Here is a 27,190-nt window from a genome sequence, read left to right on the forward strand (position 1 = left end):
TTTATTGCTGTGATATAAACCATCACACACACACACAAAGCTAGGTTCTCTCGTTTCTCTTCTCAAGTGTCTTTAACTCTAAAACCTCTATCTCGAATTTCCATTCACATTAATCAATTTTTGACTTGCATATCGGCAAAACTATTTTTAAAACCACCCTTGTAAGCTCAACAAATATAACAACCACAAAATAAATATTTCGTACAGCAATTACAGACGCACAGCTTCTAAGAAAACTATTTCCTTTATTAAATCAGAGGTCACACGTCTGGCAATCAAAAATCAATAGCTTAAGGAAAAAAGTATTAAGTACACTATAGGTTATATACTTCATATACAAGGAGATCAAATTCATAACCTTGTCTTCTATGAAAAACGAAAAGGGGGAAGAAAGTAATATACTCTATGCAAAAAAAAAATGTAGGGGCAAAAAAATAACAGGATCGAAACAGGAATCCATAGTACAAGCAAAAATAAAACCAAAAATCCCAGTTGCCGTTACAAGGTATCTAAAATAATCTACCCCTGCACCAAAGGAAAAAAGTTTCCAGATATAAAACGGGGGGTTATCACTAATTTTTCTACAAGAGAAAAGGCAATCCTAATTTCCCTCTGGCAGGGGTAATCTTTGTCGGCGTTCTGGAAATGCCTCTCAATGACTTGTTAGAGGATTTAGACTTGGGCGTTTTAGATTTCGAAGAACTGCTGTGTATGCTCGAAGACTTTCTAGACGACCTGCTGGATGACTTCCTGTATGATGAACCACTTCGATTAGCTTTAGTGCAAATAACCTTCTTCCTGGCCGCCAAGACTGAGCTCCGGCAACGACTCCTGTCTTGCTTGTTGAGCTCTGTTGCAAACTGGGAATATGACGTTGTGTTGTTAGCGCTGTCGCACACAGCGTTCCTTTCGACGAGGACACCTTTCATAGGAGTCGAGCTCATTTTGACTTGCCGCATACGAGCAGACCTTCGCTGTTGTACAGTGTTCTCATTATTCCTTTTGCGAAGATTCATGGGAGTGAACATAGTTGGTGTTCTTGCTCTGCTGATGTTGGTGTTTCTGAGAACAGACAAACCGGTATTGGTTCGCATCAACTTGCTAGGTGCAGTAGCCGGAGTGCCGAAACCTGGTGGTCTCTTCGACCCTGGTGTAACGCATTCTTGCTGCATCGTTCTTTGTCGCCTCTCTTGCTTTTCTTTTTCTTTCTCCTTCAGATGATCTTCCCACTGACTTTTGATGAATTCAGCAAAATTCACGCCTTTGATCAAAAATATCTTGTCGTTCCGCTCCTCATATTCTTCAATCGCTTGAAGTATTTCTTCTTCTAGTTTTGGGAGATCTTTCAACAATTTACGTCTCTCCCGCTCCTCTTGCAATAGATTACCACCTCTATTGGTGAACCTGTTAGGATCTCGAGCTTTTTGTTCAAACATGAGCATCAGATCCCACAGTTTTTGCCTTTTTTGAATCTTCTCGAAAATAGTTTTAGTTTCCTCGTGATATTTTTTCATCCTATCAACTTCGGCTTCATGTAGCTCTAGAAGCTCCTCTGTGAAGTTATCATCGTGGAAAGCTACAAAATGCCCTCGCTCTACGTCGTTGATGTAACATTTTCCCCATAAATCCATCAATTCTGCCCTCAGCTTACCGATGTAGTGGCCGATATTCTCGCGTTTTATCTCCTCGCAACGCTCTATTTCTTGCTTCATCGCTGACAGCACAGTTTGCCTGAGCGTGCTGTTACTAGACAGGAAAGTCTTTCTCTCTGTTTCATCGATGTTCAATCGGTTCCAAAGAGATTGTAGTTTATCTAAGAGATGATCTTTCTCGCGTTTCATTTCGACCATCTTTTGCTGGAATTTCTTCACCAACTGGGTCATCTGCTCGAGATTTTCTTTGGACAAGACAAAAGTCTCCTCGTCATCAAAACAGATCACATCTCGCTCGAAGGATGTCTCAGGTTGGAATTCTGTAACCTCCATTATGGTGGTGAGCTCTCGTCTAGCAGAGCAATACTTCTGATAACGTCTCTCCCGCTCATCTGTCAACATATGAATATGCTGCTCCAGTTCAGTCAAATCTTGTTTCTTCGGCACAGCTGTTGCCGGCTGAACACTCCTAGGCATCCCGAGCATCTCACAAAGTCTTCCCTCCCGCTTCAGGAGCTGTTTGTAATCTTTCATCCTGTTGTATTTGTCCTGCTCCAATTCATCCAGCTGGGTTCTGAGTAGCTTTTCTTTTTCCAGCAAAGACAGGTTTTCATCTGGTTCTACCGGTGTGACGTCAAGCTCCGCAGCTATCTTCCTCAGTTCTCCGAGATACCCAGATATCCTCAATTTGAGACTCTCGTAAAGATTCTCTTCTTCCTTCTCGCATTCATTTAATAAGGCTGTCAGGTGACCTAACACTAAATTAGCACGTTCTTCCGTCTTCTCTGTGCTAATGCCAAATGCTTTCCAGAAAAACTCAAGTCTATCCAAAGAAGAGCTGAAAGACGTTTTCATCTTCTCCTCAATCACTTTACGATCATATATCTTTTCAATATGATCGGAACTCATGATGGAAAGTTCAACGAAACAACACTCAAAAGACTTGGTATAAAGTGAACAAGTATATTTTTCTCTTGAGCAATAATAAATCTACTGGTTAGATGAAGTTACGAATTCTCATTCTCTTGATACCTGGAAAAGAGGAACAAGAATTTTACAAATTTGATCAAGAGAAAAAAAATCTAAGCATGCAAACACATCAATCATGTATATCACTACCTAATCAAAGTTTGACAGATGTTTCAAAAAAACTTTTTGATGCTCGTCAAAATTTTTAAGAGCAAAGAAAATTTACCCCCTCCCATGGAAAACAAAAACTGTCCAAAATATTTTTGAATTTTTTTTTTAAAACTGTTGAACCCGGCCCTTTCCATGTTGAACACAATGACAAATCCCATAAATTCTGTATTGCTCTCTATTGCTCTATATTGATTCAGTAATCACACATAGAAAAAATGAAGGGGCCAAATATCTTTTATTGTATCTGAACATGATCATCATGCCATATCACTTTGGTATCAGGAACAATCAGTTCGATTAACCACCCCCCCCCCCATCTATTTCCGAATTGCTGTTCAAATTTCCTTCTATATCCACTTCACTGAACCTTCTCAATTCACCTGCTCCGCTAACGTAATAATATCTTTCATATAACCTTTTTGGCTGGCTCTGTAGAAGTTCCCCTTTTTATAGTTTATACAGTTCTAACAATGATGCTAATAGCATCAGTGAAATTCATCCATGATTTTAAGGCGTTTCTTGCATTTGCATCTTCTTTGAATGTCTACACAATCACCATTGAGTAATGTGTATAGTAATAAATGTTTACATAATATCCAAACAAGCAGATGAAAGTAATGTGGATTTAAAAAGCATGAGAACTTACAAACAAAAACTTCAGGGGAGGGATTTTTAAAACATTCAACATTTGCAATTTATATTTTGTTCCGATGATACAATTACAAGAATTAGCACCATGACTAGTGTTTCCGCGGAAAACTGGGACGGAGACCGCAAATATATATTTGCAAATACTGAAGGCCGATTGTATAGTCAAACCCTGATTTAACAAATCATAAAACCTAAATTTTTATTTGTTAAAAGAAATAATCAAGGAAAATTGTCTTAACAGGGTTGAGATTGACACAAAGATAATAAAACTCATACCCCAAAGCAGAATATGCCAAAATTTGCGATGTACATCGCAGAACAATCTGGAAGAATTTTAAGAGAAATGTAGAAAACACTATTATACAGGAATTTTTTCTGCAGAACATTTCGTCACCCGAGGGTTTGTTGCAGAAGCATGTAAAGCAATGTAAAACATTGTTTTGGTGTGCATATAATGTATAACAATACTCAAGGGACAGAGAAAAATGTATTGTTACGAAGGAGTTACAATTATAAGTGTAAAACAGTCGAATCCCATCATAATGAACTCCAAGAGACCGAAGAAATTACTTCCTTATAAAGAAATATTGTTATAAAGGAATTCGGCTTTTAGCATTGTTCTTATGTAAACTTATTGGGATTAGAAAAGTGTTCGCTAAAACAAGACTTTCACTATAAAAGTATTCCTTAAAATGGGATTCGACTATATGTAGGAATTTTCATGGTATACGCACAGAAACTTTGTAAAATTCAACAAATTTAAATTCATTATATTAGGGTCAAACTAAAACTGTAGTTGCAAAATTATAAATTTTTAACAAACACAACTATTCTTTCTATCTGCTGTTTTTTTTTATTAGAAAGTTCAAGGTGGTTGTAAGATTGTTTCTATGACACGAAAGGCTACATTTACTTCCAATATTTGAGTTTCAATAAACTAAAGAACATTAACAGTGAATTATACTTACTGGCATTGAGGACAAGTGTAAAAAACTGTCTGTCCTTCATCCGCAGATCTAGTCTGTAAGGTAGCGTAGGTCATTTGCTCATTCCCACACTTCGGACATTTGCGATCGACCTATAAAAAAAATAATAAACCTTCATCAATAGTGTTCTCTCACTATTCGTCAATTATTCTCCGAAGATGATCGCTGTAAATTCACACATGTTCATAAAGTGTAAGTTAAACACAATATGAAGAAAAATATGACTAGCAGAAAGCTGTCTCACGTGAAACTAAGAACTGGCACACATGCTATTTATACATTTCTTCCCATTGCATAATTACTAACGAAGTTTTAAGCAGGATTCATTCACGCCACTCAGAGCTAATTTCCACTTCAAAATTAGCTCTTCAACATTCACTTACAAATCGCTGGTTAGAGAAATTCTCATTATAAGTCATACTTTTTTATAGCAGACTCTTACTGAATATAACACCTGTAGAAAGATTCATTTCCCCTTTTACAGCGAGACACTAGTCTAAAGAGACAAATACGGTGATATTTAGTCGATCACAAATTAGTTTTTAATTGCATATTATGTCTGTGTAGGTTCAAGGACTGAGCATTGTGTTAACCATCAACTTAAGTTTTTTCTTTGGCAGAGGATATGTATTCAGAGCTGGACGTCTATTCAGTGTGCAGAGGACTTCTAGCAACGTCATGCTACTTGCCTGATTTTTTAGAGACATGTGACACTAGACATTTATTCGATGTACAGCAGATTTGATTAAGTCCTAGGCTTTGTTTATGCACGCGAGCTTGCCATATACTTTGAAAATAATTATTGCACCTATATAAAAATTAACATGATCACTTTTATTTTGTCTGGGAGGGGGTGAATACTTTTTGCTCACTAATACACCACCCTAGCAAATGCATCATGACCCTTTACCCCCAAATAGAAATCATTAAAAATGAATCAATTGTCATGGGGGCTCGCCCTTCCACAACCTGTAACAGGGGCCTGCTGGGAGCCTCTCTATAGTAAATTTATTATGTCAATTATTCGCCCTGTCAGCCCTGCTGGGAACCTTTTGGTTGAATAAAAAATATCCATTTAGTTATGAAGCAAACTAAGTTATGTAAATGGAAAAAATTTTCTATTGTTGGCACCCAGCACTGGTTATTACACATGATATCCGCACATTACTGTTTCAGAACTTAACCACTTAACAGTTTTGCCCGAACACTGTTCGGGTGCTGCGAAAAGGGACGCTGCTTGGGCAGCTTATTTTCCCACGCCAATCCACTGGTTTGTCCACCATTCTAACCCTTTTAGTTTGCAGTGTTTCTAATAGATGACTCTAGTAGTCCAGCAAAGATTGGATTGCACAACAAGCATACACCAGTTTCAAGTCAGGTTTTACTGATCTTCGTTTATGTGAGAAAGAAGCTTTGTTTGCACTTATTCAGTGCATCACGTGTTGCGCATATTATTTTTTTTACAATTTTTCAAAAATGAATGAAGTGAGAGGCTCATGTATATAACAGAATATTATTTCTGACACTTTCCAGTTCAGTAAGTTCTTTGGAAATAGTAAAACTAATTTTTTCGCTGTAATTGAAAATTATCATTAATTTTGAATTAATAAATTCAATAGTTTTGTCAATTCAATGTAACTGTTTTGACTGCTGATTTTAAAATTAAAATCATGGATCATAAACAAGAGAGACGCAAAACAATTGGAAGCACTGGAAATGTGGTGCTGGAGCACATAAGCTGAACACTGAAAAGGTTAAATTCACAAGTACTAACACAGGTTGGAGAGTCACCAAATCCTGTAAAGGATTGAATACAGATGCCTACACTAGTTGGGACATGTTCTCAGTCACAGCGGATTGCTACGAGATTTATGGAAGGCAGGATAGAAGGGGCAAGGCCCAGGATTACCTGGATCTCAATGCTACTAAATAACACAGAATGTACTAGCTATAACCAACTAAAGAACAAAGCCCAAAACAGAGACGCTCAACATGGGGGCGAACCACACCTAGGGCTGATGTACCATTGATGATGATCGATATGAACAAAATTGTTTTCCAAAAATGTGCTTATTTTTGAACACAATATGGCAGAAAAAAGAAACTTAAATGATTAATGACAGCTTGAATAAAATGCAGACACTAACCAATGGTCCTGCTGGAGCAGCTTCTTGCTTCTTATTTTTTCTCCTCAGAACTTCTTCTCGATCATTAAATACAATGCACGAACGAGTTGTTATACCATGAAATCCTAAAAAAAAAAAAAAGGTTTTTCATATGACAATTCTAATTAAAAATCTGCAAAAATTCAAGATATTTGCCAATTTTACTCTACCATTCCTGTTAGTGCTGTCTTAACACACATGGATCCATCTGCACACTGCCCATAGGACCTCATCAAGTTAAGATCCAGTTATAACTTTTGACAGTAAGCGTTAATGTTGATAGAAAAGCACCTCAATTCACATAAGGAAACAAAAATGACTGACTGGCACAACACGATGCTACAAAAGTAATGTATCCCTCCACTTATTTCATATATTGAGAAAATAATTAAATGAAAGTGTAAAACTTAGTGACTTAATCAATGAAATTATGTAAAAGCCCATCGCTTTTATGAAAACACTGTTGATTTATTAAATGCATTAATATTTGCTGGATCACGAAGTGGCTCCACAACGACAGTTAAGAGTTAAAAGCCAAAATGCTGGGGAGACTAGCTACTTAACCAAGTTTTTTTTCTCACTAGAGCTAAAGTTTCTTTGTATAGTAAGGGTGCTCAACCTTTGGGAGAGTGAGGGCCACTTAGTTTATTAGAAAACTTAGGCCGCTTAATAAAGTGACCTGGAACTGCAATGGCTGCAGGTCACTTACGCAAGGGTGTCAGAAGTGTTTCAAACCTGTGGGTGCTCGTCTTGGGTTCCATGCAAGAAATTTTGATTTCTGAATTAAGTCAGGAAGGGGGATATTTTCAGACTCATTCGAAGAATTTCCGTGGGTCCTTAAGCATCCCAGCACTGATATCCCTTACGCCTACGTGACATGTAAATGTGCCGCAAGATTCTTGAACAATCTAAAACTGAACAGTGGGCCAATTTAGTGGTCTGGAACTATACCGAAGATTGCTCAAGTTATTCTAAATTGTATCACGGGTCACTTGGGTGATCAGTAAATGCCCTGCAAGCGACCAAGTGCTCTGGAAAAGTGTGCGACAAATCATTCAAGAGATCTATAAATATGACACAAGTCTCTAGGAGTCACACGAGTGATCTAGGATTGTGCTATGAGCCACTTAATTGATCTGAATAGGTGGTATGGTCACCGAGTGATCCGGAACTGTGACTTGAGTCACCGTAAGTCATCTGCAAACGTGTCATGGGTCACATAAGTGCTCTGGCTATTTACCTCTTAGCTCATTTTAATAAAATCAGGTTTGAGGTGGGGGAGGTCAAGTCAGATGAATCAAAGGCTGCATTTGGCCCCTGATCCATGAAGCATGTGTGGTGTATAGCAGTCTAGAAAACTTGCCGCTCACTATACTAGAGAAAATTTGATCAATTTCCATTCTACTCGTTGGTTTTTAGCCTTCTCATAGACATAATTAGGCTCACAACAAAAGAGAAACACTACAGTAAAACTAAAAGAAAAAATTATACACTTGAGTATACGGGTAATAAAACAATTTAACTAGCCACGTGTAATTGACACTTGCTGGGCTACTTTACTCGACAGAGATTGTACTTACAAACTTGAGCATTAAATGAGGACCGCCCAATGAGATGACACTTCATCGCCACTTTGCTCAACAATTGTTGTATCCATCATTTAAGCTGGAACATCTCATTGGAAACTAACGTAATTCAAAAAAATCCTCCCCGCAACGAATGTGTATTTAATTTACGTTTAACATAGCAACAACATTGCCCTCGCCCGTTTTTTGAAAAATTTGTATACGAGCATTTTTGAACGTCTCTCAAGTGATTCAAATCGGAGTAATTTATTATAATTAGTTTCAAATACTTATCTTAATTTATTATATAAATATAAAAATAATATAAGTTCTTATAATTACTTCTCACGTCGATGGAGAATCCGCAAACTCGGCACGTAACGGAATCAGCTCTCCCGGGCAACGGTAAAATAGCGCCGCATTCGCTACAAAAGTCCGTCTCGCCGTCAAATGCACTTTTCGATGACATTAATCAAAACTTTAACTAAAAAACTAATCATTAATCGATTTTAATCGGGGAATTTCGTTTGAAAAAAAAAAGTAAGATGTTAACAAAAAACACACACGAGGTACGGAAACAACTCCCCGCTTACCGCTATCAAATCAAACATTCCGTTGCAAAGAAACTCCTTTTGAAAGAGTGTTGCCAGATCCCTTCAACAAAAAAATCAATTTTTAAAAAGAAAAAATTTTTATAAAGAAATCGAAAATTGCTTTAAGAAATTTTTTCCTTACGATCTTTCAGTTTTACTGAAATTATTTACAAAAGATATATTTTTTTATGATCATTGAATTTGACCAACAAATCAAAGTTATCAGAATCAGTCCTGGCCATATGACCCGAGTCTTACGGGACATCCAAATCTTTTCCGCTAATTTTTCAGCCAATTTCACTCGAAACCCTACTGATGGTTCTCGGTCGGTTTACGGAAAATTTTCCCCCCCGACATTTCACCTCCGAAATTTCTTCCCCGACATCTCGCCCCGGCGCATTTCGTCCCCGTTACATTTGGCGCCCGCAAATTTTGCCCCTGACATTTCGCCTCGGACATTTCCTCTGCCCTGACCATATGAGTGACCCAGTGAGTGACCAAATGAGTAACCCTATCAGTGATCAAGTGAATTGGAAATTAATCCCCTGACATTTTGCCTGCCCTGACAACCGTATGAGTGATCATATGAATGATGGTACGAGTGACCAAGTGAGTGATCATATGAATGATGGTACGAGGGACCAAGTGAGTGATCATATGAATGATGGTACGAGTGACCAAGTGAGTGATCATATGAATGATGGTACGAGTGACCAAGTGAGTGACCATTTGAATGATCAAGAAAGTTGGCCATTTACTCCCTGACATTTAACCTGCCTTGACCGTGTGAGTGACCCTATGAGTGATCAAGTGAATGAGAAATTTACTCCCTCGCATTTCACCTGCCCTGACCGTATGAATGATTGTATGAGTGAGCATATGAATGATGGTATGAGACCAAGTAAGTGACCATATGAGTGATCAAGTGAGTTGGACATTTACCCGTGACATTTTGCCTGCCCTGACCATATGAGTGATGGTGTGAATGACCGTATGAGTGAGCATATCAATGATGGTATGAGTGACTGCATGAATGATTGGACATTTACCCACTGCATTTCACCTGCCCTGAGCATATGAGTGAGAGCAGGAATTACCGCAGGAGTAACAAAGTGAGTGACCAAGTAAGTGTTCATATGAGTCATCAAGTGAGCGACTACGTGAGTTGGGCATTCAGTCCCTGATATTTTATTTCACACCCGACATTTCGCCCCTTGTGTAAATGTTAGGTGAGTGAGTAAATAGCAAAAATTTGAGCAAAGCATATAATGTCTGTTGCTGTCACAAATGCATTGGCGTACGTAGGAAGCGTGGTGGTGGGGAAGGTACCTTGGGGGATTTCAACGTTTCTCTTCAGGACTGTTATACTTCAGCTTATGTTGAAAAATTTCGCAGCAAAGCAACTCACTTGGTTAATCATTCTGTCACTCACTTGGTTGATCATTCTGTCACTCACTTGGTCATTCACATAGTCACTCACTTGGTCATTCACATAGTCACTCACTTGGTCATTCACATAGTCACTCACTTGGTCATTCACATAGTCACTCACTTGGTCATTCACATAGTCACTCACTTGGTCATACACATAGTCATTCACTCAACCATACATTCGCTCACATTCACATACTCAAACGGTCACTTAATTTGGTCATTCATTCGGTCACTCACTAAGTTAATCGTGTGGTTACTCACTTAGACACTCATGCGGTCACTCATACGATCACTCGCTTGGCCACCCATACGGTCGGTCGCTCAATCACTCACTTGATCACTCATATTGTCAATCACTCGGTCACTCATACAGTGAATCAATCGGTCACTCACACAGTGTGTCACTCACTTGGAAACCCATAAAAGCATTCACTCGGTCACTCACTTGGAAACCCATAAAAGTATTCACTCGGTCACTCACTTGGAAACCCATAAAAGTATTCACTCGGTCACTCATCTGGTCACTCATACGGTCAATCACTCACTTGGACACTCATATAGTCAACTGCACACTCATAGATACGGTCACTTACTCATACAGTCAATTGCATACTCACAGATACAGTCGCTCACGTATTCACTGATCCTGTTACTCACTTAGTCATTTGTGCGGTCACTAACATACTCCTGCAGTCGATTTCCCACTCATACGGTCACTCATCCTCTTATATTGTCAGTCACTCATACGTTCAGGGCAGATGAAATGTCAGGTGCGAAATTTTCGCGGGCGAAACGTACCAGGGGCGAAATGTCGGCGGCGAAATTTCCGGATCCCATCTGGGTCATAATCCCGACACAGTCAAATTAAAAATTTTAGTCTCATTGTATAAGCAGCACTTCTCGAGCTTTCTGTCGATATTTGCATTTCTCGCAGCGAGAGGCGTTGGAGCACATACCGAAATACTAAACTGCGATCAAATGAATTTCAAAATTTTAATTTTCGCCGTATAAGCCGCACTTCACGCTTTCTGTCGGAATTGCCGTTTCTCGCAGCGAGGGGCTTTGGGAGGCCCATACCAAGATTATAAATTGTGATGAAAATTTTGGAAATTTATGTGATTTCACTACAAAAAAAATTAAATCATAGCATTTTAATCATAACAGTTTTAATATTGACTAATATTAACATTTAATTAAACGAATAATTTTAATTATAACATTCAATTGCCAAAAATCAAAGGACTCCTGGGAGCCTTTTCCTGACATTTATCGCTTTTTATATTCGGCACACAAACATTGCGCTTCCCTATGATTGTCTATGAGAATTTTTCGAAATTCTTTCTCTTTCGAATTCCGCAAATAGGCTTTAAATGTCAAGTAATGTTGCACAAAGTTAGACCATATCATAAAGAAGCTCTTACTTTACAATTTTTACGATTTTTTGCAATGCAATTTAAAGTTAGAGAAATATTTTAACCTCTCTATATGATTAATATATAAAACTAGCTACAATACCCGGCGCTGCCCGGGTTTTCTTCAATGAGCCTTTTTGGATCATGCGATATCTCCCTCTTTCTTTGAGGGACATGCAAACCGTGTCTAAGTTAACCAATATGGCGGCGTCCTGCGCGACTCATGAAAGAAATAAATCTAAATTTAAAGAAACGTAGAAATTAATAGTCCCCCCCCCTTTTTTTTATGGGTGTAAGGTTACTTCAATTCCCTCCCCCTGAACTTCAAGTTATCTATTTCTGCCTGTTTCAGCTTCCAAAAATGCTTAATTAAAGCTGTGGAATTTTTTCGATGCACTTTACGGGGCCCAAAACTAATTTTAAAAACATCCTAAACTATATGAATTTATGCAAATAAATATCAAAAGAGACAATACGGAGACATTAATTTTCATACTTGAGAAGATATAAATGAAATCAATGATATTGCTCGAATATCCAACTCAAAAGTATAGGTTTGGCTAATTACTTCATATTTAATCTCCTGGGTTTCGTATATCTATCTCTAAGCGAACTGAATATTTCAAAAATCGAAAATTCAATACAATTTTTAAAATTATTGATGGGGCGGAAAATCCCACTAATTTCCGCATTTCTACAGTAAAATCGACAATTTTAGCACTGATTTCTATGAGGATCACCCTTTTCCTGACTCTCAAAGCGATGCTGATGATGATTATGACGTCTATTCAAAAAGCCTCATTACTGAGAGTATATTGAAAATGTGGCAAACCATTATAAAGGCATAAACTATTATACATATACTAACAGGATTAAAGAAGTGACAAACCGTTGTAAAGGCATATGCACGTCTGAAACGCATTGCTAGGGAACCACGGTAACCAAAGTAAACGTTCGGAAAGTGATTGTTGAGACCCAAAAACCATTGTTGCCGGACAGTTTTTTGCCCATTTGGGGCATTTGCCCTGGGCTGACGAAATTTTAAAGTAGCCTATCGTTCAAGTCGGGTCCCATTTGGTATATATGCTAAATTTGGCGACGATCGATCTAAAATTGTAGATTTGTATAGAGAACATACACACAGAAAATCAATTTTATATATATACTAGCTATAATACCCGGCGTTGCCCGGGTTTTCTTGAATGAGGCTTTTTTGGATCACGTGATATCTCCCTCTCTTTTTTTTTTGAGGGACATACAAACCGTGTCCAAGTTAACCAATATGGTGACCTGCGCGATTCATGAAATAAACAAATATAGATTTACACAGAAACGTAGAAATGAATATATATTTTTCTATTTTTAAGGGGCGCTAGGTATTTCGATCCCCCCCCCCCGAACTTCAAGTTATCCATCTGTCTGTTCCAGCTTCCAAAAATCCTTAGTTAAAGCTGTGGAATTTTTTCGATGCACTTTTCACGGGCTGATAACTAATTTTAAAATATCCTAACCCACATGAATTTATGCAAATAAATATCAAAAGAGACAATATGGAGACATTAATTTTCATACTTTAGAAGATATAAATGAAATCAATGATATTGCTCGAATATCCAACTCAAAAGTATAGGTTTGGCTAATTACTTCATATTTAATCTCCTGGGTTTCGTATATCTATCTCTAAGCGAACTGAATATTTCAAAAATCGAGAATTCAATACAATTTTTAAAATTATTGATGGGGCGGAAAATCCCACTAATTTCCGCATTTCTACAGTAAAATCGACAATTTTAGCACTGATTTCTATGAGGATCACCCTTTTCCTGACTCTCAAAGCGATGCTGATGATGATTATGACGTCTATTCAAAAAGCCTCATTACTGAGAGTATATTGAAAATGTGGCAAACCATTATAAAGGCATAAACTATTATACATATACTAACAGGATTAAAGAAGTGACAAACCGTTGTAAAGGCATATGCACGTCTGAAACGCATTGCTAGGGAACCACGGTAACCAAAGTAAACGTTCGGAAAGTGATTGTTGAGACCCAAAAACCATTGTTGCCGGACAGTTTTTTGCCCATTTGGGGCATTTGCCCTGGGCTGACGAAATTTTAAAGTAGCCTATCGTTCAAGTCGGGTCCCATTTGGTATATATGCTAAATTTGGCGACGATCGATCTAAAATTGTAGATTTGTATAGAGAACATACACACAGAAAATCAATTTTATATATATACTAGCTATAATACCCGGCGTTGCCCGGGTTTTCTTGAATGAGGCTTTTTTGGATCACGTGATATCTCCCTCTCTTTTTTTTTTGAGGGACATACAAACCGTGTCCAAGTTAACCAATATGGTGACCTGCGCGATTCATGAAATAAACAAATATAGATTTACACAGAAACGTAGAAATGAATATATATTTTTCTATTTTTAAGGGGCGCTAGGTATTTCGATCCCCCCCCCCCCGAACTTCAAGTTATCCATCTGTCTGTTCCAGCTTCCAAAAATCCTTAGTTAAAGCTGTGGAATTTTTTCGATGCACTTTTCACGGGCTGATAACTAATTTTAAAATATCCTAACCCACATGAATTTATGCAAATAAATATCAAAAGAGACAATATGGAGACATTAATTTTCATACTTTAGAAGATATAAATGAAATCAATGATATTGCTCGAATATCCAACTAAAAAGTATAGGTTTGGCTAATTACTTCATATTTAATCTCCTGGTCTTCGTATATCTCTAAGCGAACTGAATATTTCAAAAATCGAAAATTCAATACAATTTTTAAAATTATTGATGGGGCGGAAAATCCCACTAATTTCCGCATTTCTACAGTAAAATCGACAATTTTAGCACTGATTTCTATGAGGATCACCCTTTTCCTGACTCTCAAAGCGATGCTGATGATGATTATGACGTCTATTCAAAAAGCCTCATTACTGAGAGTATATTGAAAATGTGGCAAACCATTATAAAGGCATAAACTATTATACATATACTAACAGGATTAAAGAAGTGACAAACCGTTGTAAAGGCATATGCACGTCTGAAACGCATTGCTAGGGAACCACGGTAACCAAAGTAAACGTTCGGAAAGTGATTGTTGAGACCCAAAAACCATTGTTGCCGGACAGTTTTTTGCCCATTTGGGGCATTTGCCCTGGGCTGACGAAATTTTAAAGTAGCCTATCGTTCAAGTCGGGTCCCATTTGGTATATATGCTAAATTTGGCGACGATCGATCTAAAATTGTAGATTTGTATAGAGAACATACACACAGAAAATCAATTTTATATATATACTAGCTATAATACCCGGCGTTGCCCGGGTTTTCTTGAATGAGGCTTTTTTGGATCACGTGATATCTCCCTCTCTTTTTTTTTTGAGGGACATACAAACCGTGTCCAAGTTAACCAATATGGTGACCTGCGCGATTCATGAAATAAACAAATATAGATTTACACAGAAACGTAGAAATGAATATATATTTTTCTATTTTTAAGGGGCGCTAGGTATTTCGATCCCCCCCCCCGAACTTCAAGTTATCCATCTGTCTGTTCCAGCTTCCAAAAATCCTTAGTTAAAGCTGTGGAATTTTTTCGATGCACTTTTCACGGGCTGATAACTAATTTTAAAATATCCTAACCCACATGAATTTATGCAAATAAATATCAAAAGAGACAATATGGAGACATTAATTTTCATACTTTAGAAGATATAAATGAAATCAATGATATTGCTCGAATATCCAACTAAAAAGTATAGGTTTGGCTAATTACTTCATATTTAATCTCCTGGTCTTCGTATATCTCTAAGCGAACTGAATATTTCAAAAATCGAAAATTCAATACAATTTTTAAAATTATTGATGGGGCGGAAAATCCCACTAATTTCCGCATTTCTACAGTAAAATCGACAATTTTAGCACTGATTTCTATGAGGATCACCCTTTTCCTGACTCTCAAAGCGATGCTGATGATGATTATGACGTCTATTCAAAAAGCCTCATTACTGAGAGTATATTGAAAATGTGGCAATCCATTATAAAGGCATAAACTATTATGCATATACTAACAGGATTAAAGAAGTGACAAACCGTTGTAAAGCCATATACACGTCTGAAACGCATTGCTAGGGAACCACGGTAACCAAAGTAAACGTTCGGAAAGTGATTGTTGAGGCCCAAAAACCATTGTTGCCGGACAGTTTTTTGCCCGTTTGGGGCATTTGCCCTAGGCTGACGAAATTTTAAAGTAGCCTATCGTTCAAGTCGGGTCCCATTTGGTATATATGCAAAATTTGGCGACGATCGATCTAAAATTGTAGATTTGTATAGAGAACATACACACACACAGACACACAGACACACAGAAAATCAATTTTATATATATAGAAGATAAGATAGATTATAAAATATAGCTCTAATGTACTTTATATAAAATTACGTATATGTCCTGACTGACTGATTCATCATCGTCAAGCCGAAACCACTGAAGGTATAAACATGAAATTCTGTCAATAGTTTTACTTTATACTGTAGACACGAGCGAAGCCGCGGATAACAGCTATAGTGCCCCACACAAGGTGATTCAGAAAAGATGGGAAAAACTTCCCATCAGAAAACAGGTGATTGTACACACCAATGCAAACAATTGTCATCAACGAATGCATGGCCTAACATGAAACGCAAACGTGCTAGCGTGTTTTTAAACGGCCGCTCCGCTAACGTCAAAACGGCATTCCTGTTGAAATTTATTGGGGGGGGGGGGAACACCATGCGTGCAAATGTAACTTTGAGAGCAAACCATATGCAAACTGCGTCACAGTGAATAAAAGGCGTGCACGCCAGCCCCGTGAATTATTCCAGCATGCAACCGCTCTAACAGTTGCAACGTACGGGATAATTGCGCACTTTAGTAGTACTGAAAAAGCAGACATGCATTTCATTTACGGAGCTGCAAACGGAAATACCACAGAGGCAGCGCGAATGTACGGTGAGCGTTTTTCCCACAGGTGGTTTCCAAATTCGTACCCTGCATACTAAAGTACTCCATCATCCCGTACGTCATAACTGTTAGAACGGTTGCACGCTGGAATAACTCCACAGGGCTGGCGTCCGCGTCTTTTATTCACTGTGACGGCAGGTTTGCATAAGGTTTCTTCTTCTTCTTCCCCAGGTTACATTTGTATGCATGGTGTTATTTTGCTCCCGATAAACTTCAACAGAAATGCCGTTTTAACATTTGCGGAGCGGCCGTCGTTACATGTTAGACCATGCATTCTCTGATGAAAATTGTTTGTTTTTGTATGTACTACCGCTTCTTAAAGTCTTTCCCACCTTTTATCTTTTCTGAATCACCCTGTATATTATGGATATTCCACGCCTCTGAATCATTTTGTACTTCATTGCAGACAGAATCCTTTCAACAGCATTTCGGGTACCCGGCTAAGTGTTGTTCTGGGGGGGGGGGGGCTTTAGGCCGGCTGCTATGGCCCTACAGTGCGTGCTGGGGGGGGGGGGCTTTAGGCCCGAGAGTAACAGTATATATATGTATACAGGGTGTAACTATGCATCGACAGCTGAGTTCAGCTGCAATTGCACCAGAGCCTGCATGCGTTTTTCGCGATTTTTACCCTCTCAACGTGGTTTGCGATACCATGTTACGTTGCAGTTTTTGTTCTTGATGTCTGCTAACAACCCTCTGAGTTTGTCGGTCCACACTCTGTATGTATAGAACATGAAATCCTGTTTCAATAAATAACAGTGATATATCCACTTTAAATACACTTCAAACGGCTCTCATAAAATTTCCCTTTTGGCGCATGGTTTTATCTCCGATATACAGAAATATTTTGAGCTGCAAATGTAAAATGTAAAGTATTCACCTGTTGTGTTTGTTGCACATCTGAAAAGCAAGTAAAAGATCAATATAAAGATTGCAGACAAAACACGATTTAACCGTATTAAGACCAGGATGTGAGTCAATTTCATATGGCTTTGCACCTAAAAAGTGAAACTAAAATACAAGAAATATTCTTCTCTCTTTTACAAACCGAATGTAGTGTTTTGTAATACTGTGTGCAATTCATAAAAATGTTTGTTCTGCTACGTTCCACATTCGTCCCCCCCCCCCTTATTTGTTTTAAGGAAAACTTTAAACGACAGCAGAGCTGCCCCTTATCCTTATAGGACCAGTAAACGGAATCACGTGACCCCGCCTACCATTCTGTACCATGATTTCTTTATATTCTAATTAGTGACTGCAAACGGATGTTGTTCTGGACTGACCAGCTTCTTCCCATTTCGGTTCCCAAACTAGTTTAAAAAAATCGTATTGTAATCTAATTCATCCATTCGATTTATAGCTACTTAACACTGTTTTATTGGTGTTCACACCTTGCCTGGTTTCCCAAACATGTCCCAAAGACTTTCGCCAAAGCTCCGACCGGCGCCAATAAAAGAATCTTTCTTGCAGAAGATTCTTATTTTCCTGTCTATTCCTTCTGCAGGAAGACATTTTTTAGGACTGAAAAAGAGGGTATTTTTTGCCCCTGGTATTCAGAAAATCTAGGGATGTTGAAAGAGCACTCCTTTCTTTTTTCATTCCAGACCACTGCACCAACACCCTCCAGCCCCCAATGAAGATAAACCCCCCCCCCTTCTTAGGGGATGTCGGCTGAACTATGTCTTTTTTTTCCAACACCTTCAGTAGTCTAATCTGAAATTAGTGCTGTTTGCTTCGCTGGACACCTACTCACCCACCCACCGCTAGTGCCGTCTTAAGGCATGGGCCCACCCGGGCACGGCCCGGGGGCTTCAAGCGAAGAGGGGCCTCACAAAAATGAGATCTGGTTGAAATTTCGAGAATTTGTTTGTTTGGGCCTCTGAAAAATCAACTGGCCCGGGGGCCCATGATACTCTTAAGACGGCCCTGCCCACCACTACTTGCGACAATACTATTTGGGAAGGTGGCGAATATCACTGTAAACACGAAGGTTAGATATAATCATATACAGTACTTTTTTACTTCAACAGCAGTCTGTGTGGAGAAAACACAAACAAATAAAAATAAACGATATGCTCTAATAATTACATCTTGTTTACGATAGAAATGGCACATGGCACTTCCATACGTTTACGAAACACGAACTAAAAAAAAAAATTTCTCAAAATTTGCCGGCTCTCCGAATTTGCGGCCCTGGGCTATAACCCGCTTTTAGCCCCCCCCCCCCTCGTAAATACATAACTGGGGCTGGGCGGTGTCGGGTGCTTTATTATGCATATATGGATAATACATGGATATAAAACATAATATAAAAAAAAGAAACAAAAAGTACATAGCAGATTTTAAAAAATTATGATGAAAAATTCCTATTGCACAAAATTTACGTCCATGGCTTTGTAGCTCTAGTGAGCCCTTTGTCGTCTTCTGTGGCCAAGCGCCAGGTCCTGGACCACGTCTTTTCTTCTAAATTTGGTGGCTTGGGTTAGTCCTCTACCGTATAAGTTTCTATGCATAACAGTAAAAACAGTATTAACTGATAACAGTAAAAAATATCGACAAAACTAATTATTTTTTTTCTGCTTGTAAAATTTGTTCATTTGCTTTCATTTTGCATAAGGAATTTTTTTTTTTTTAAATTCCGATGTCTTTCTTTAATTCTGAACTAATTTCAAACGTCAAATATTGTATCATAAATTTAAATCATTTTACCACTTGAAAATTTTTTGCATTATCTAACACTTTGCGTAACTAATTAGATCGCTAACCAGACACAGCTTCGATTTAAATGCCCTTTCTATGTCACCGCTCGAACTACTGAGTGGGCTGTGTTTGCCTTTAAATAGCTGTTTGGTGTTTCCATTTTTGTATTTTGAGTGAATATCCTTGGATTTAACTTTATATACTGTGACATTAAGCAACAGAAACGATAAAAAAAAGCCGACAGTTTAATGGTGCCCCTTTTCTCTTGGTGCCTTAAGCACGCAGTGGCGGATTTTACGGCGGGCGCACCGAGCGCCCTGACTTCTAAAGGGGGGGCCTCGAATATCCAAAATTTCCCACTTCTTTCCAACTTAAGGGCCCATTATTTTCTTTTGCGCCCGGGGCCTCGACCGACTTTAATCCGCCAGTGCCGTTAATACATTTAAGAAAAATTCTATTGCTATGAGGCTTGAATTCGCAGCAGTGGTGGCCGAGTGGTTAAGGCGATGGACTTGAAATCCATTGGGAATTTCCCGCGTAGGTTCGAATCCTGCCGACTGCGTGAAATTTTACTTTGCCTTTAATACATTGAAGAAAAATTCTATTGCTATGAGGATTGAATTCGCAGCAGTCGTGGCCGAGTGGTTAAGGCGATGGACTTGAAATCCATTGGGAATTTCCCGCGTAGGTTCGAATCCTGCCGACTGCGTGAAATTTTACTTTGCCTTTAATACATTGAAGAAAAATTCTATTGCTATGAGGATTGAATTCGCAGCAGTCGTGGCCGAGTGGTTAAGGCGATGGACTCGAAATCCATTGGGAATTTCCCGCGTAGGTTCGAATCCTGCCGACTGCGTGAAATTTTACTTTGCCTTTAATACATTGAAGAAAAATTCTATTGCTATGAGGATTGAATTCGCAGCAGTCGTGGAAGAGTGGTTAAGGCGATGGACTTAAAATCCACTGGGAATTTCCCGCGTAGGTTCGAATCCTGCCGACTGCGTGAAATTTTACTTTGCCTTTAATACATTGAAGAAAAATTCTATTGCTATGAAGATTGAATTCGCAGCAGTCGTGGCCGAGTGGTTAAGGCGATGGACTTGAAATCCATTGGGAATTTCCCGCGTAGGTTCGAATCCTGCCGACAGCGTGAAATTTTACTTTGCCTTTAATACATTTAAGAAAAATTGTATTGCTATGAGGATTGAGTTTGCAGCAGTCGTGGCCGAGTGGTTAAGGCGATGGACTCGAAATCCATTGGGAATTTCCCACGTAGATTCGAATCCTGCCGACTGCGTGAAATTTTACTTTGCCTTTAATACATTGAAGAAAAATTCTATTGCTATGAGGATTGAGTTCGCAGCAGTCGTGGCCGAGTGGTTAAGGCGATGGACTTGAAATCCATTGGGAATTTCCCGCGTAGGTTCGAATCCTGCCGACTGCGTGAAATTTTACTTTGCCTTTAATACATTGAAGAAAAATTCTATTGCTATGAGGATTGCGTTCGCAGCAGTCGTGGCCGAGTGGTTAAGGCGATGGACTTGAAATCCATTGGGAATTTCCCGCGTAGGTTCGAATCCTGCCGACTGCGTGAAATTTTACTTTGCCTTTAATACATTGAAGAAAAATTCTATTGCTATGAGGATTGAATTCGCAGGAGTCGTGGCCGAGTGGTTAAGGCGATGGACTTGAAATCCATTGGGAATTTCCCGCGTAGGTTCGAATCCTGCCGACTGCGTGAAATTATATTTCGCCTTTAATTATTTAAGAAAAATTCTATTGCTATGAGGCTTGAATTCGCAGCAGTCGTGGCCGAGTGGTTAAGGCGATGGACTCGAAATCCATTGGGAATATACCGCGTAGGTTCGAATTCTGCCGACTGCGTGAAATTTTACTTTGCCTTTAATACATTTAAGAAAAATTCTATTGCTATGAGGCTTGAATTCGCAGCAGTCGTGGCCGAGTGGTTAAGGCGATGGACTCGAAATCCATTGGGAATTTCCCGCGTAGGTTCGAATCCTGCCCACTGCGTGAAATTATACTTCGCCTTTAATATGTACATTTAAGAAAAATTGTATTGCTATGAGGATTGAATTTGCAGCAGTCGTGGCCGAGTGGTTAAGGCGATGGACTCGAAATCCATTGGGAATTTCCCACGTAGATTCGAATCCTGCCGACTGCGTGAAATTTTACTTTGCCTTTAATACATTTAAGAAAAATTCTATTGCTATGAGGCTTGAATTCGCAGCAGTCGTGGCCGAGTGGTTAAGGCGATGGTCCCGAAATCCATTGTAAATTTCCCGCGTTGGTTCGAATCCTGCCGACTGCGTGAAATTTTACTTTGCCTTTAATACATTGAAGAAAAATTCTATTGCTATGAGGATTGAGTTCGCAGCAGTCGTGGCCGAGTGGTTAAGGCGATGGACTTGAAATCCATTGGGAATTTCCCGCGTAGGGTCGAATCCTGCCGACTGCGTGAGATTTTACTTTGCCTTTAATACATTGAAGAAAAATTCTATTGCTATGAGGATTGAGTTCGCAGCAGTCGTGGCCGAGTGGTTAAGGCGATGGACTTGAAATCCATTGGGAATTTCCCGCGTAGGTTCGAATCCTGCCGACTGCGTGAAATTTTACTTTGCCTTTAATACATTGAAGAAAAATTCTATTGCTATGAGGATTGAATTCGCAGCAGTCGTGGCCGAGTGGTTAAGGCGATGGACTCGAAATCCATTGGGAATTTCCCGCGTAGGTTCGAATCCTGCCGACTGCGTGAAATTTTACTTTGCCTTTAATACATTGAAGAAAAATTCTATTGCTATGAGGATTGAATTCGCAGCAGTCGTGGAAGAGTGGTTAAGGCGATGGACTTAAAATCCACTGGGAATTTCCCGCGTAGGTTCGAATCCTGCCGACTGCGTGAAATTTTACTTTGCCTTTAATACATTGAAGAAAAATTCTATTGCTATGAAGATTGAATTCGCAGCAGTCGTGGCCGAGTGGTTAAGGCGATGGACTTGAAATCCATTGGGAATTTCCCGCGTAGGTTCGAATCCTGCCGACAGCGTGAAATTTTACTTTGCCTTTAATACATTTAAGAAAAATTGTATTGCTATGAGGATTGAGTTTGCAGCAGTCGTGGCCGAGTGGTTAAGGCGATGGACTCGAAATCCATTGGGAATTTCCCACGTAGATTCGAATCCTGCCGACTGCGTGAAATTTTACTTTGCCTTTAATACATTGAAGAAAAATTCTATTGCTATGAGGATTGAGTTCGCAGCAGTCGTGGCCGAGTGGTTAAGGCGATGGACTTGAAATCCATTGGGAATTTCCCGCGTAGGTTCGAATCCTGCCGACTGCGTGAAATTTTACTTTGCCTTTAATACATTGAAGAAAAATTCTATTGCTATGAGGATTGCGTTCGCAGCAGTCGTGGCCGAGTGGTTAAGGCGATGGACTTGAAATCCATTGGGAATTTCCCGCGTAGGTTCGAATCCTGCCGACTGCGTGAAATTTTACTTTGCCTTTAATACATTGAAGAAAAATTCTATTGCTATGAGGATTGAGTTCGCAGCAGTCGTGGCCGAGTGGTTAAGGCGATGGACTTGAAATCCATTGGGAATTTCCCGCGTAGGGTCGAATCCTGCCGACTGCGTGAAATTTTACTTTGCCTTTAATACATTGAAGAAAAATTCTATTGCTATGAGGATTGAATTCGCAGCAGTCGTGGCCGAGTGGTTAAGGCGATGGACTTGAAATCCATTGGGAATTTCCCGCGTAGGTTCGAATCCTGCCGACTGCGTGAAATTTTACTTTGCCTTTAATACATTGAAGAAAAATTCTATTGCTATGAGGATTGAATTCGCAGCAGTCGTGGCCGAGTGGTTAAGGCGATGGACTTGAAATCCATTGGGAATTTCCCGCGTAGGTTCGAATCCTGCCGACAGCGTGAAATTTTACTTTGCCTTTAATACATTGAAGAAAAATTCTATTGCTATGAGGATTGAGTTCGCAGCAGTCGTGGCCGAGTGGTTAAGGCGGTGGACTTGAAATCCATTGGGAATTTCCCGCGTAGGTTCGAATCCTGCCGACTGCGTGAAATTATACTTCGCCTTTAATATGTACATTTAAGAAAAATTGTATTGCTATGAGGCTTGAATTCGCAGCAGTGGTGGCCGAGTGGTTAAGGCGATGGACTCGAAATCCGTTGGGAATTTCCCGCGTAGGTTCGAATTCTGCCGACTGCGTGAAATTTTACTTTGCCTTTAATACATTTAAGAAAAATTCTATTGCTATGAGGCTTGAATTCGCAGCAGTCGTGGTCGAGTGGTTAAGGCGATGGACTTGAAATCCATTGGGAATTTCCCACGTTGGTTCGAACCCTCTCGGCAACGTGCGATTATACTCTTCCGTTAATGAGGGGAAAGAGAAATTTTATCGCTGTGAGATCGCGGTCGAGTAGTTAAGCCCCGATGGACTTGGAAATACATTTGAATTTCCCACGTAGGTTCGAATTCTGCGTAAAATTATACTTTGGCGTCAATGAGTTTAAGAAGGATTATATTGTTATGATGTTCGAATCTCTCCTGCGCCAACTGCGTGAAATTATACTATGCCGTTACAGTGGCGGATTGAACGGCGGGCGCGCGCCGGGGCTCCCAAACTTCCCACTTTTTTTTAACTTAAGGGCCCATTATTTTCTTTTGCGCCCGGGGCCTCGACCGACTTTAATCCGCCACTGTAAGCACGTGCTTATTTTGCTGAATGATTAATCCGACCCTGAGGTCCAGTGACATGTTCGATCACCACACCAGGAAGCGATATACATTGCTGTTACAAAACGAAATTGTTCCGGCTCTGCAAGCACGTCACTGCCTTGCAGACACAATCTTCACACATTGCAGTGTGTGTTAAGAATGTTCTTCCCCCCGAAACAGTTTCCCATCACTTTATGAAGCCCTCCACAAAAGTTAACAATTTTCCAATGACTGGTTTCGCCTATAGGCTACTTTAAAATAAGGTCTTTTAATTATGGACGCCCTGTATATAGTTCTTAAATTTCAAAATGAAAGACATTTCTTAGTATTTGTTCTTCTAAATACAGGCTGATTCAGAAAAGATGAGAAAAAGTTTAAGAGGTGATAGTACACAACAATACAAACAATTGCCATCAAAGAATTCATGGTCTAACATGAAACCAGGGCCGGATTAAGATGTTTGAAGGCCCTAAGCACTTAAATGATTTTGGTGCCCCCCCCCCCCCCATACGTATATTTTACACAATGTTGAATCTATCAATGCAAAAAAAATTGAATGAAACTTCGTATTTCAGAAGTAACTAATCTAAGACGAGCAGTGGATCCAGAAGTAGGGTAGGGAGTAATCACCCTCGCAAAATGCGTATAATATGGTAAAACTTGGCCTGTCCCGTAAAATACAGGACAATCCTACAATCTCACACAATTACTACAATCTCACACAATTACTACAATCTCACACAATTACTACAATCTCACACAATTACTACAATCTCACACAATTACTACAATCTCACACAATTACTACAATCTCACACAATTACTACAATCTCACACAATTACTACAATCTCACACAATTACTACAATCTCACACAATTACTACAATCTCACACAATTACTACAATCTCACACAATTACTACAATCTCACACAATTACTACAATCTTTACAATTAGCCACCCCTCCTGACTCCTCGCTGTGGATCCGTGACTGTGTCGAAGATTGAATATATGATCTGGATATTTCTGAGAACTCACTTTATTTATCTAAAAGCTTTCTCTTACCTTTTTCTAGCTCAAAGTCTTTCTCATCATTTTTACTTTTACACACTATAAATTAACTACAGAAGGGGCCCGTGAAAAGTCTGACCGGGGATCCCTGCAAAAGATCCCGGCCTAGAGTCCCCGCTCTAGGATGTGGGGACCATGCCGCCATCATCTTGATATCTCACTCCTCTTAGAGCAGTGCCCACGTTCGGATCCAGACGGGACGATCGCCCCTCCCAAGAGCCGAATAATATGGGAGAAATTTGTCTGTCCCGTGAAATACGGATGATCCAATGCACCTACACAGTAAGTCGCTTCTCCGACACATCGTCCTGGATTCGCCTGCCTTCACTCCATTCGAAGCTGAAGATGTCTGCCACAGCTTTATTCGCAGCTGAAAATACCTGCCTTCGTTCCATTCGCAGCTGAAGATCTCTGCCTAGGCTGCATTCGCCGCTGAAGATCTCTGCCTTGGCTTTATTCGCAGCTGAATATGCCTGTACCTCCGCTCCATTCGGAGCTGAATATTTCTTCCTCCACTCATTTCGCAGTTTAAGATGTCTGTCTCAGCTCCTTACCCGGCTAAAGATGTCTGCCTTTGCTCAGGAACGGATCCAGGGGTGGGGGCGATAGGTAAGGACCGAATAATATTGGAAAATTTTCTTGTCCCGTAAAATACGGAACGATCCAACGAACTAACACAATTCGATTCTCCCACCACCAGACCAACCGTGACCCCCCGCTCTGGTCCTTCTAGAGTAGGGGGTCTTCAACCCGTGGCATTTCGATCGATTGACGCAATATCATTCAAAAATAGGGTAAAACGAAGATTTCGACGAAAAAAAAAAAGTCACCCAGCTTCATATAGACTTATAACAAGGACAGGCTGATCAGTGTACAGTATTTAGCTTTTTAATAAGGCCTTTAACGCAAAAGAAACCACACCATACACATCACCATAAATAACTTCAAGTACATCCCATTCTCCATGAGTTGGAGAAAGCAGAAATGAACGGAACTTCCGTGGTATCGTATTTCTCGGGTGCATGGTTGGGAAAGGAGCAGATGAATTTATGCATCTTGATTGGTTGGAAGAAGGATTTGTACAATATTGGTACAGTTAGTTTACTTGTGTTTTTTGTCTTTGAAACCTTTGATCAGAAGCCTTTTAGTCTTTAAATGAGTGCACGATGGCGTGATAGCAAAAAAAAAGGAAAGTTGAGGAAAAAGGGATTTTTCCAAGAAAAGTGATCATCCCTTTATTTTTTTCGTCGAACACAAGGCTAAAGCAGTTTGTCTCATTTGCAATGAGAGCGTAGCCATGATGAAGAATACATTATTAAGAGACATTACGATACCAAGCATAGTGCGAAGTATTCTGGATTGGAGGGGCATTTTTTTGAAGTGAAAAAGTCAATGAACTGAAATCGAAGCTGAACTGCCAACAGTCATTATTCTTCGGAAGAAATGAACAGTCTGAAAACTGTGTTCGTGTTAGTTAAATAATAGCAGAAAAAATTGCGAAACGTGGGAAGCCCTTTGTTGATGGAGAATTCGTTAAAGAATGCCTTCAGTCTGCAGTTGATATGCTTTGCCCATCACAGTCTCAAGCTGTTTCGAAGACCCCTACTCTAGAGCAGTGGTTCTCAACCGGGGGCCATATGGCCCCCCCTAGTGGTACTGGGATACTTCGAAGGGGGCCACGGAAGAAAATAGAGAAAGGTGCTATGACAGGTGGTTTGGAGGTCTGTAGAGAGTTGAGAAGAAAAATTAAGGTGGGTACAAATAAAGCTTTTATATTTTTTTTTTAGTGACAATAAACTTATTTATAGAATCCAACAAAGCCACCCATAAAACCAGGGCAGTCTTTGGGCATAGACCCCCCCCCGGGCCTCACCGCCTACATTTTGCAGCAGGTTCCCTAGGATGGGGTTTTTCGCAGGCCCTCGGCTAGATTTTTCACAGACCCCCCCTCCTCTATATTAAATTTATAGTGTGAAAAACAAAAATGATGAAAACCATATCAGGCTCCGGGGTGCAGCTCTGTCAGTCCCACTCTTGTGAGGGGTCATG

General features: G+C 39.6%; 2 protein-coding genes and 26 non-coding genes across 28 annotated transcripts; 26 read left to right on the plus strand and 2 right to left on the minus strand.

Moving 5' to 3' along the window:
* Nucleotides 1-225: 225 nt before the first annotated feature.
* Nucleotides 226-2,561, minus strand: LOC149083699 (protein regulator of cytokinesis 1-like). The gene has a single exon (XM_089234197.1). It carries the CDS (start codon nucleotides 2,559-2,561, stop codon nucleotides 582-584), a length of 1,980 nt encoding a protein of 659 aa, XP_089090323.1. The 3' UTR covers nucleotides 226-581.
* Polr1H (RNA polymerase I subunit RpI12) lies at nucleotides 2,551-8,778 on the minus strand. The gene is made up of 4 exons (XM_089234198.1): nucleotides 8,502-8,778; nucleotides 6,577-6,680; nucleotides 4,412-4,521; nucleotides 2,551-2,684 (listed from the first exon to the last, which is right to left on the minus strand). The coding sequence occupies exons 1-4, from the start codon at nucleotides 8,626-8,628 to the stop codon at nucleotides 2,660-2,662; spliced, it is 366 nt and encodes a 121-aa protein (XP_089090324.1). The 5' UTR covers nucleotides 8,629-8,778; the 3' UTR covers nucleotides 2,551-2,659.
* Nucleotides 8,779-19,797: 11,019 nt separating this feature from the next.
* Nucleotides 19,798-19,879, plus strand: TRNAS-UGA (transfer RNA serine (anticodon UGA)). The gene has a single exon. It is a non-coding gene; the product is annotated as a tRNA-Ser (tRNA).
* A 65-nt stretch (nucleotides 19,880-19,944) lies between these two features.
* On the plus strand, nucleotides 19,945-20,026 carry TRNAS-UGA (transfer RNA serine (anticodon UGA)). The gene has a single exon. It is a non-coding gene; the product is annotated as a tRNA-Ser (tRNA).
* A 65-nt stretch (nucleotides 20,027-20,091) lies between these two features.
* Nucleotides 20,092-20,173, plus strand: TRNAS-CGA (transfer RNA serine (anticodon CGA)). The gene has a single exon. It is a non-coding gene; the product is annotated as a tRNA-Ser (tRNA).
* A 65-nt stretch (nucleotides 20,174-20,238) lies between these two features.
* TRNAL-UAA (transfer RNA leucine (anticodon UAA)) lies at nucleotides 20,239-20,320 on the plus strand. The gene has a single exon. It is a non-coding gene; the product is annotated as a tRNA-Leu (tRNA).
* Nucleotides 20,321-20,385: 65 nt separating this feature from the next.
* TRNAS-UGA (transfer RNA serine (anticodon UGA)) lies at nucleotides 20,386-20,467 on the plus strand. Its single transcript has one exon. It is a non-coding gene; the product is annotated as a tRNA-Ser (tRNA).
* Nucleotides 20,468-20,532: 65 nt separating this feature from the next.
* TRNAS-CGA (transfer RNA serine (anticodon CGA)) lies at nucleotides 20,533-20,614 on the plus strand. The gene has a single exon. It is a non-coding gene; the product is annotated as a tRNA-Ser (tRNA).
* A 65-nt stretch (nucleotides 20,615-20,679) lies between these two features.
* On the plus strand, nucleotides 20,680-20,761 carry TRNAS-UGA (transfer RNA serine (anticodon UGA)). Its single transcript has one exon. It is a non-coding gene; the product is annotated as a tRNA-Ser (tRNA).
* A 65-nt stretch (nucleotides 20,762-20,826) lies between these two features.
* TRNAS-UGA (transfer RNA serine (anticodon UGA)) lies at nucleotides 20,827-20,908 on the plus strand. Its single transcript has one exon. It is a non-coding gene; the product is annotated as a tRNA-Ser (tRNA).
* A 65-nt stretch (nucleotides 20,909-20,973) lies between these two features.
* Nucleotides 20,974-21,055, plus strand: TRNAS-UGA (transfer RNA serine (anticodon UGA)). The gene has a single exon. It is a non-coding gene; the product is annotated as a tRNA-Ser (tRNA).
* Nucleotides 21,056-21,119: 64 nt separating this feature from the next.
* Nucleotides 21,120-21,201, plus strand: TRNAS-CGA (transfer RNA serine (anticodon CGA)). Its single transcript has one exon. It is a non-coding gene; the product is annotated as a tRNA-Ser (tRNA).
* Nucleotides 21,202-21,266: 65 nt separating this feature from the next.
* TRNAS-CGA (transfer RNA serine (anticodon CGA)) lies at nucleotides 21,267-21,348 on the plus strand. The gene has a single exon. It is a non-coding gene; the product is annotated as a tRNA-Ser (tRNA).
* Nucleotides 21,349-21,417: 69 nt separating this feature from the next.
* Nucleotides 21,418-21,499, plus strand: TRNAS-CGA (transfer RNA serine (anticodon CGA)). The gene has a single exon. It is a non-coding gene; the product is annotated as a tRNA-Ser (tRNA).
* A 65-nt stretch (nucleotides 21,500-21,564) lies between these two features.
* Nucleotides 21,565-21,646, plus strand: TRNAS-CGA (transfer RNA serine (anticodon CGA)). Its single transcript has one exon. It is a non-coding gene; the product is annotated as a tRNA-Ser (tRNA).
* Nucleotides 21,647-21,711: 65 nt separating this feature from the next.
* On the plus strand, nucleotides 21,712-21,793 carry TRNAS-UGA (transfer RNA serine (anticodon UGA)). The gene has a single exon. It is a non-coding gene; the product is annotated as a tRNA-Ser (tRNA).
* Nucleotides 21,794-21,858: 65 nt separating this feature from the next.
* TRNAS-UGA (transfer RNA serine (anticodon UGA)) lies at nucleotides 21,859-21,940 on the plus strand. Its single transcript has one exon. It is a non-coding gene; the product is annotated as a tRNA-Ser (tRNA).
* Nucleotides 21,941-22,005: 65 nt separating this feature from the next.
* TRNAS-CGA (transfer RNA serine (anticodon CGA)) lies at nucleotides 22,006-22,087 on the plus strand. Its single transcript has one exon. It is a non-coding gene; the product is annotated as a tRNA-Ser (tRNA).
* Nucleotides 22,088-22,152: 65 nt separating this feature from the next.
* On the plus strand, nucleotides 22,153-22,234 carry TRNAL-UAA (transfer RNA leucine (anticodon UAA)). Its single transcript has one exon. It is a non-coding gene; the product is annotated as a tRNA-Leu (tRNA).
* A 65-nt stretch (nucleotides 22,235-22,299) lies between these two features.
* TRNAS-UGA (transfer RNA serine (anticodon UGA)) lies at nucleotides 22,300-22,381 on the plus strand. Its single transcript has one exon. It is a non-coding gene; the product is annotated as a tRNA-Ser (tRNA).
* A 65-nt stretch (nucleotides 22,382-22,446) lies between these two features.
* TRNAS-CGA (transfer RNA serine (anticodon CGA)) lies at nucleotides 22,447-22,528 on the plus strand. The gene has a single exon. It is a non-coding gene; the product is annotated as a tRNA-Ser (tRNA).
* A 65-nt stretch (nucleotides 22,529-22,593) lies between these two features.
* Nucleotides 22,594-22,675, plus strand: TRNAS-UGA (transfer RNA serine (anticodon UGA)). Its single transcript has one exon. It is a non-coding gene; the product is annotated as a tRNA-Ser (tRNA).
* Nucleotides 22,676-22,740: 65 nt separating this feature from the next.
* Nucleotides 22,741-22,822, plus strand: TRNAS-UGA (transfer RNA serine (anticodon UGA)). Its single transcript has one exon. It is a non-coding gene; the product is annotated as a tRNA-Ser (tRNA).
* Nucleotides 22,823-22,887: 65 nt separating this feature from the next.
* TRNAS-UGA (transfer RNA serine (anticodon UGA)) lies at nucleotides 22,888-22,969 on the plus strand. The gene has a single exon. It is a non-coding gene; the product is annotated as a tRNA-Ser (tRNA).
* A 65-nt stretch (nucleotides 22,970-23,034) lies between these two features.
* Nucleotides 23,035-23,116, plus strand: TRNAS-UGA (transfer RNA serine (anticodon UGA)). The gene has a single exon. It is a non-coding gene; the product is annotated as a tRNA-Ser (tRNA).
* A 65-nt stretch (nucleotides 23,117-23,181) lies between these two features.
* Nucleotides 23,182-23,263, plus strand: TRNAS-UGA (transfer RNA serine (anticodon UGA)). The gene has a single exon. It is a non-coding gene; the product is annotated as a tRNA-Ser (tRNA).
* A 65-nt stretch (nucleotides 23,264-23,328) lies between these two features.
* TRNAS-UGA (transfer RNA serine (anticodon UGA)) lies at nucleotides 23,329-23,410 on the plus strand. Its single transcript has one exon. It is a non-coding gene; the product is annotated as a tRNA-Ser (tRNA).
* Nucleotides 23,411-23,479: 69 nt separating this feature from the next.
* Nucleotides 23,480-23,561, plus strand: TRNAS-CGA (transfer RNA serine (anticodon CGA)). Its single transcript has one exon. It is a non-coding gene; the product is annotated as a tRNA-Ser (tRNA).
* The last annotated feature ends 3,629 nt before the right edge of the window (nucleotides 23,562-27,190 follow it).

The sequence above is a fragment of the Pholcus phalangioides genome, unplaced genomic scaffold (assembly GCF_987345545.1).
Source record: "Pholcus phalangioides strain wild (caught in Gottingen) unplaced genomic scaffold, Ppha-v1.0 ptg000008l_1, whole genome shotgun sequence".
Lineage (NCBI taxonomy): Eukaryota > Metazoa > Arthropoda > Arachnida > Araneae > Pholcidae > Pholcus > Pholcus phalangioides.

Coding starts and splice junctions, on each gene's coding strand:
- Polr1H (XM_089234198.1), bottom strand. CDS start 8,628: ATGTCATCGAAAAGTGCATTTGACGGCGAGACGGACTTTTGTAGCGAA. Junction 4,522..6,576: donor CTGCTCCAGCAGGACCATTG/GTTAGTGTCTGC, acceptor TTTTTTTTATAG/GTCGATCGCAAATGTCCGAA. Junction 2,685..4,411: donor TACACTTGTCCTCAATGCCA/GTAAGTATAATT, acceptor CCTCTTTTCCAG/GTATCAAGAGAATGAGAATT.
- LOC149083699 (XM_089234197.1), bottom strand. CDS start 2,561: ATGAGTTCCGATCATATTGAAAAGATATATGATCGTAAAGTGATTGAG.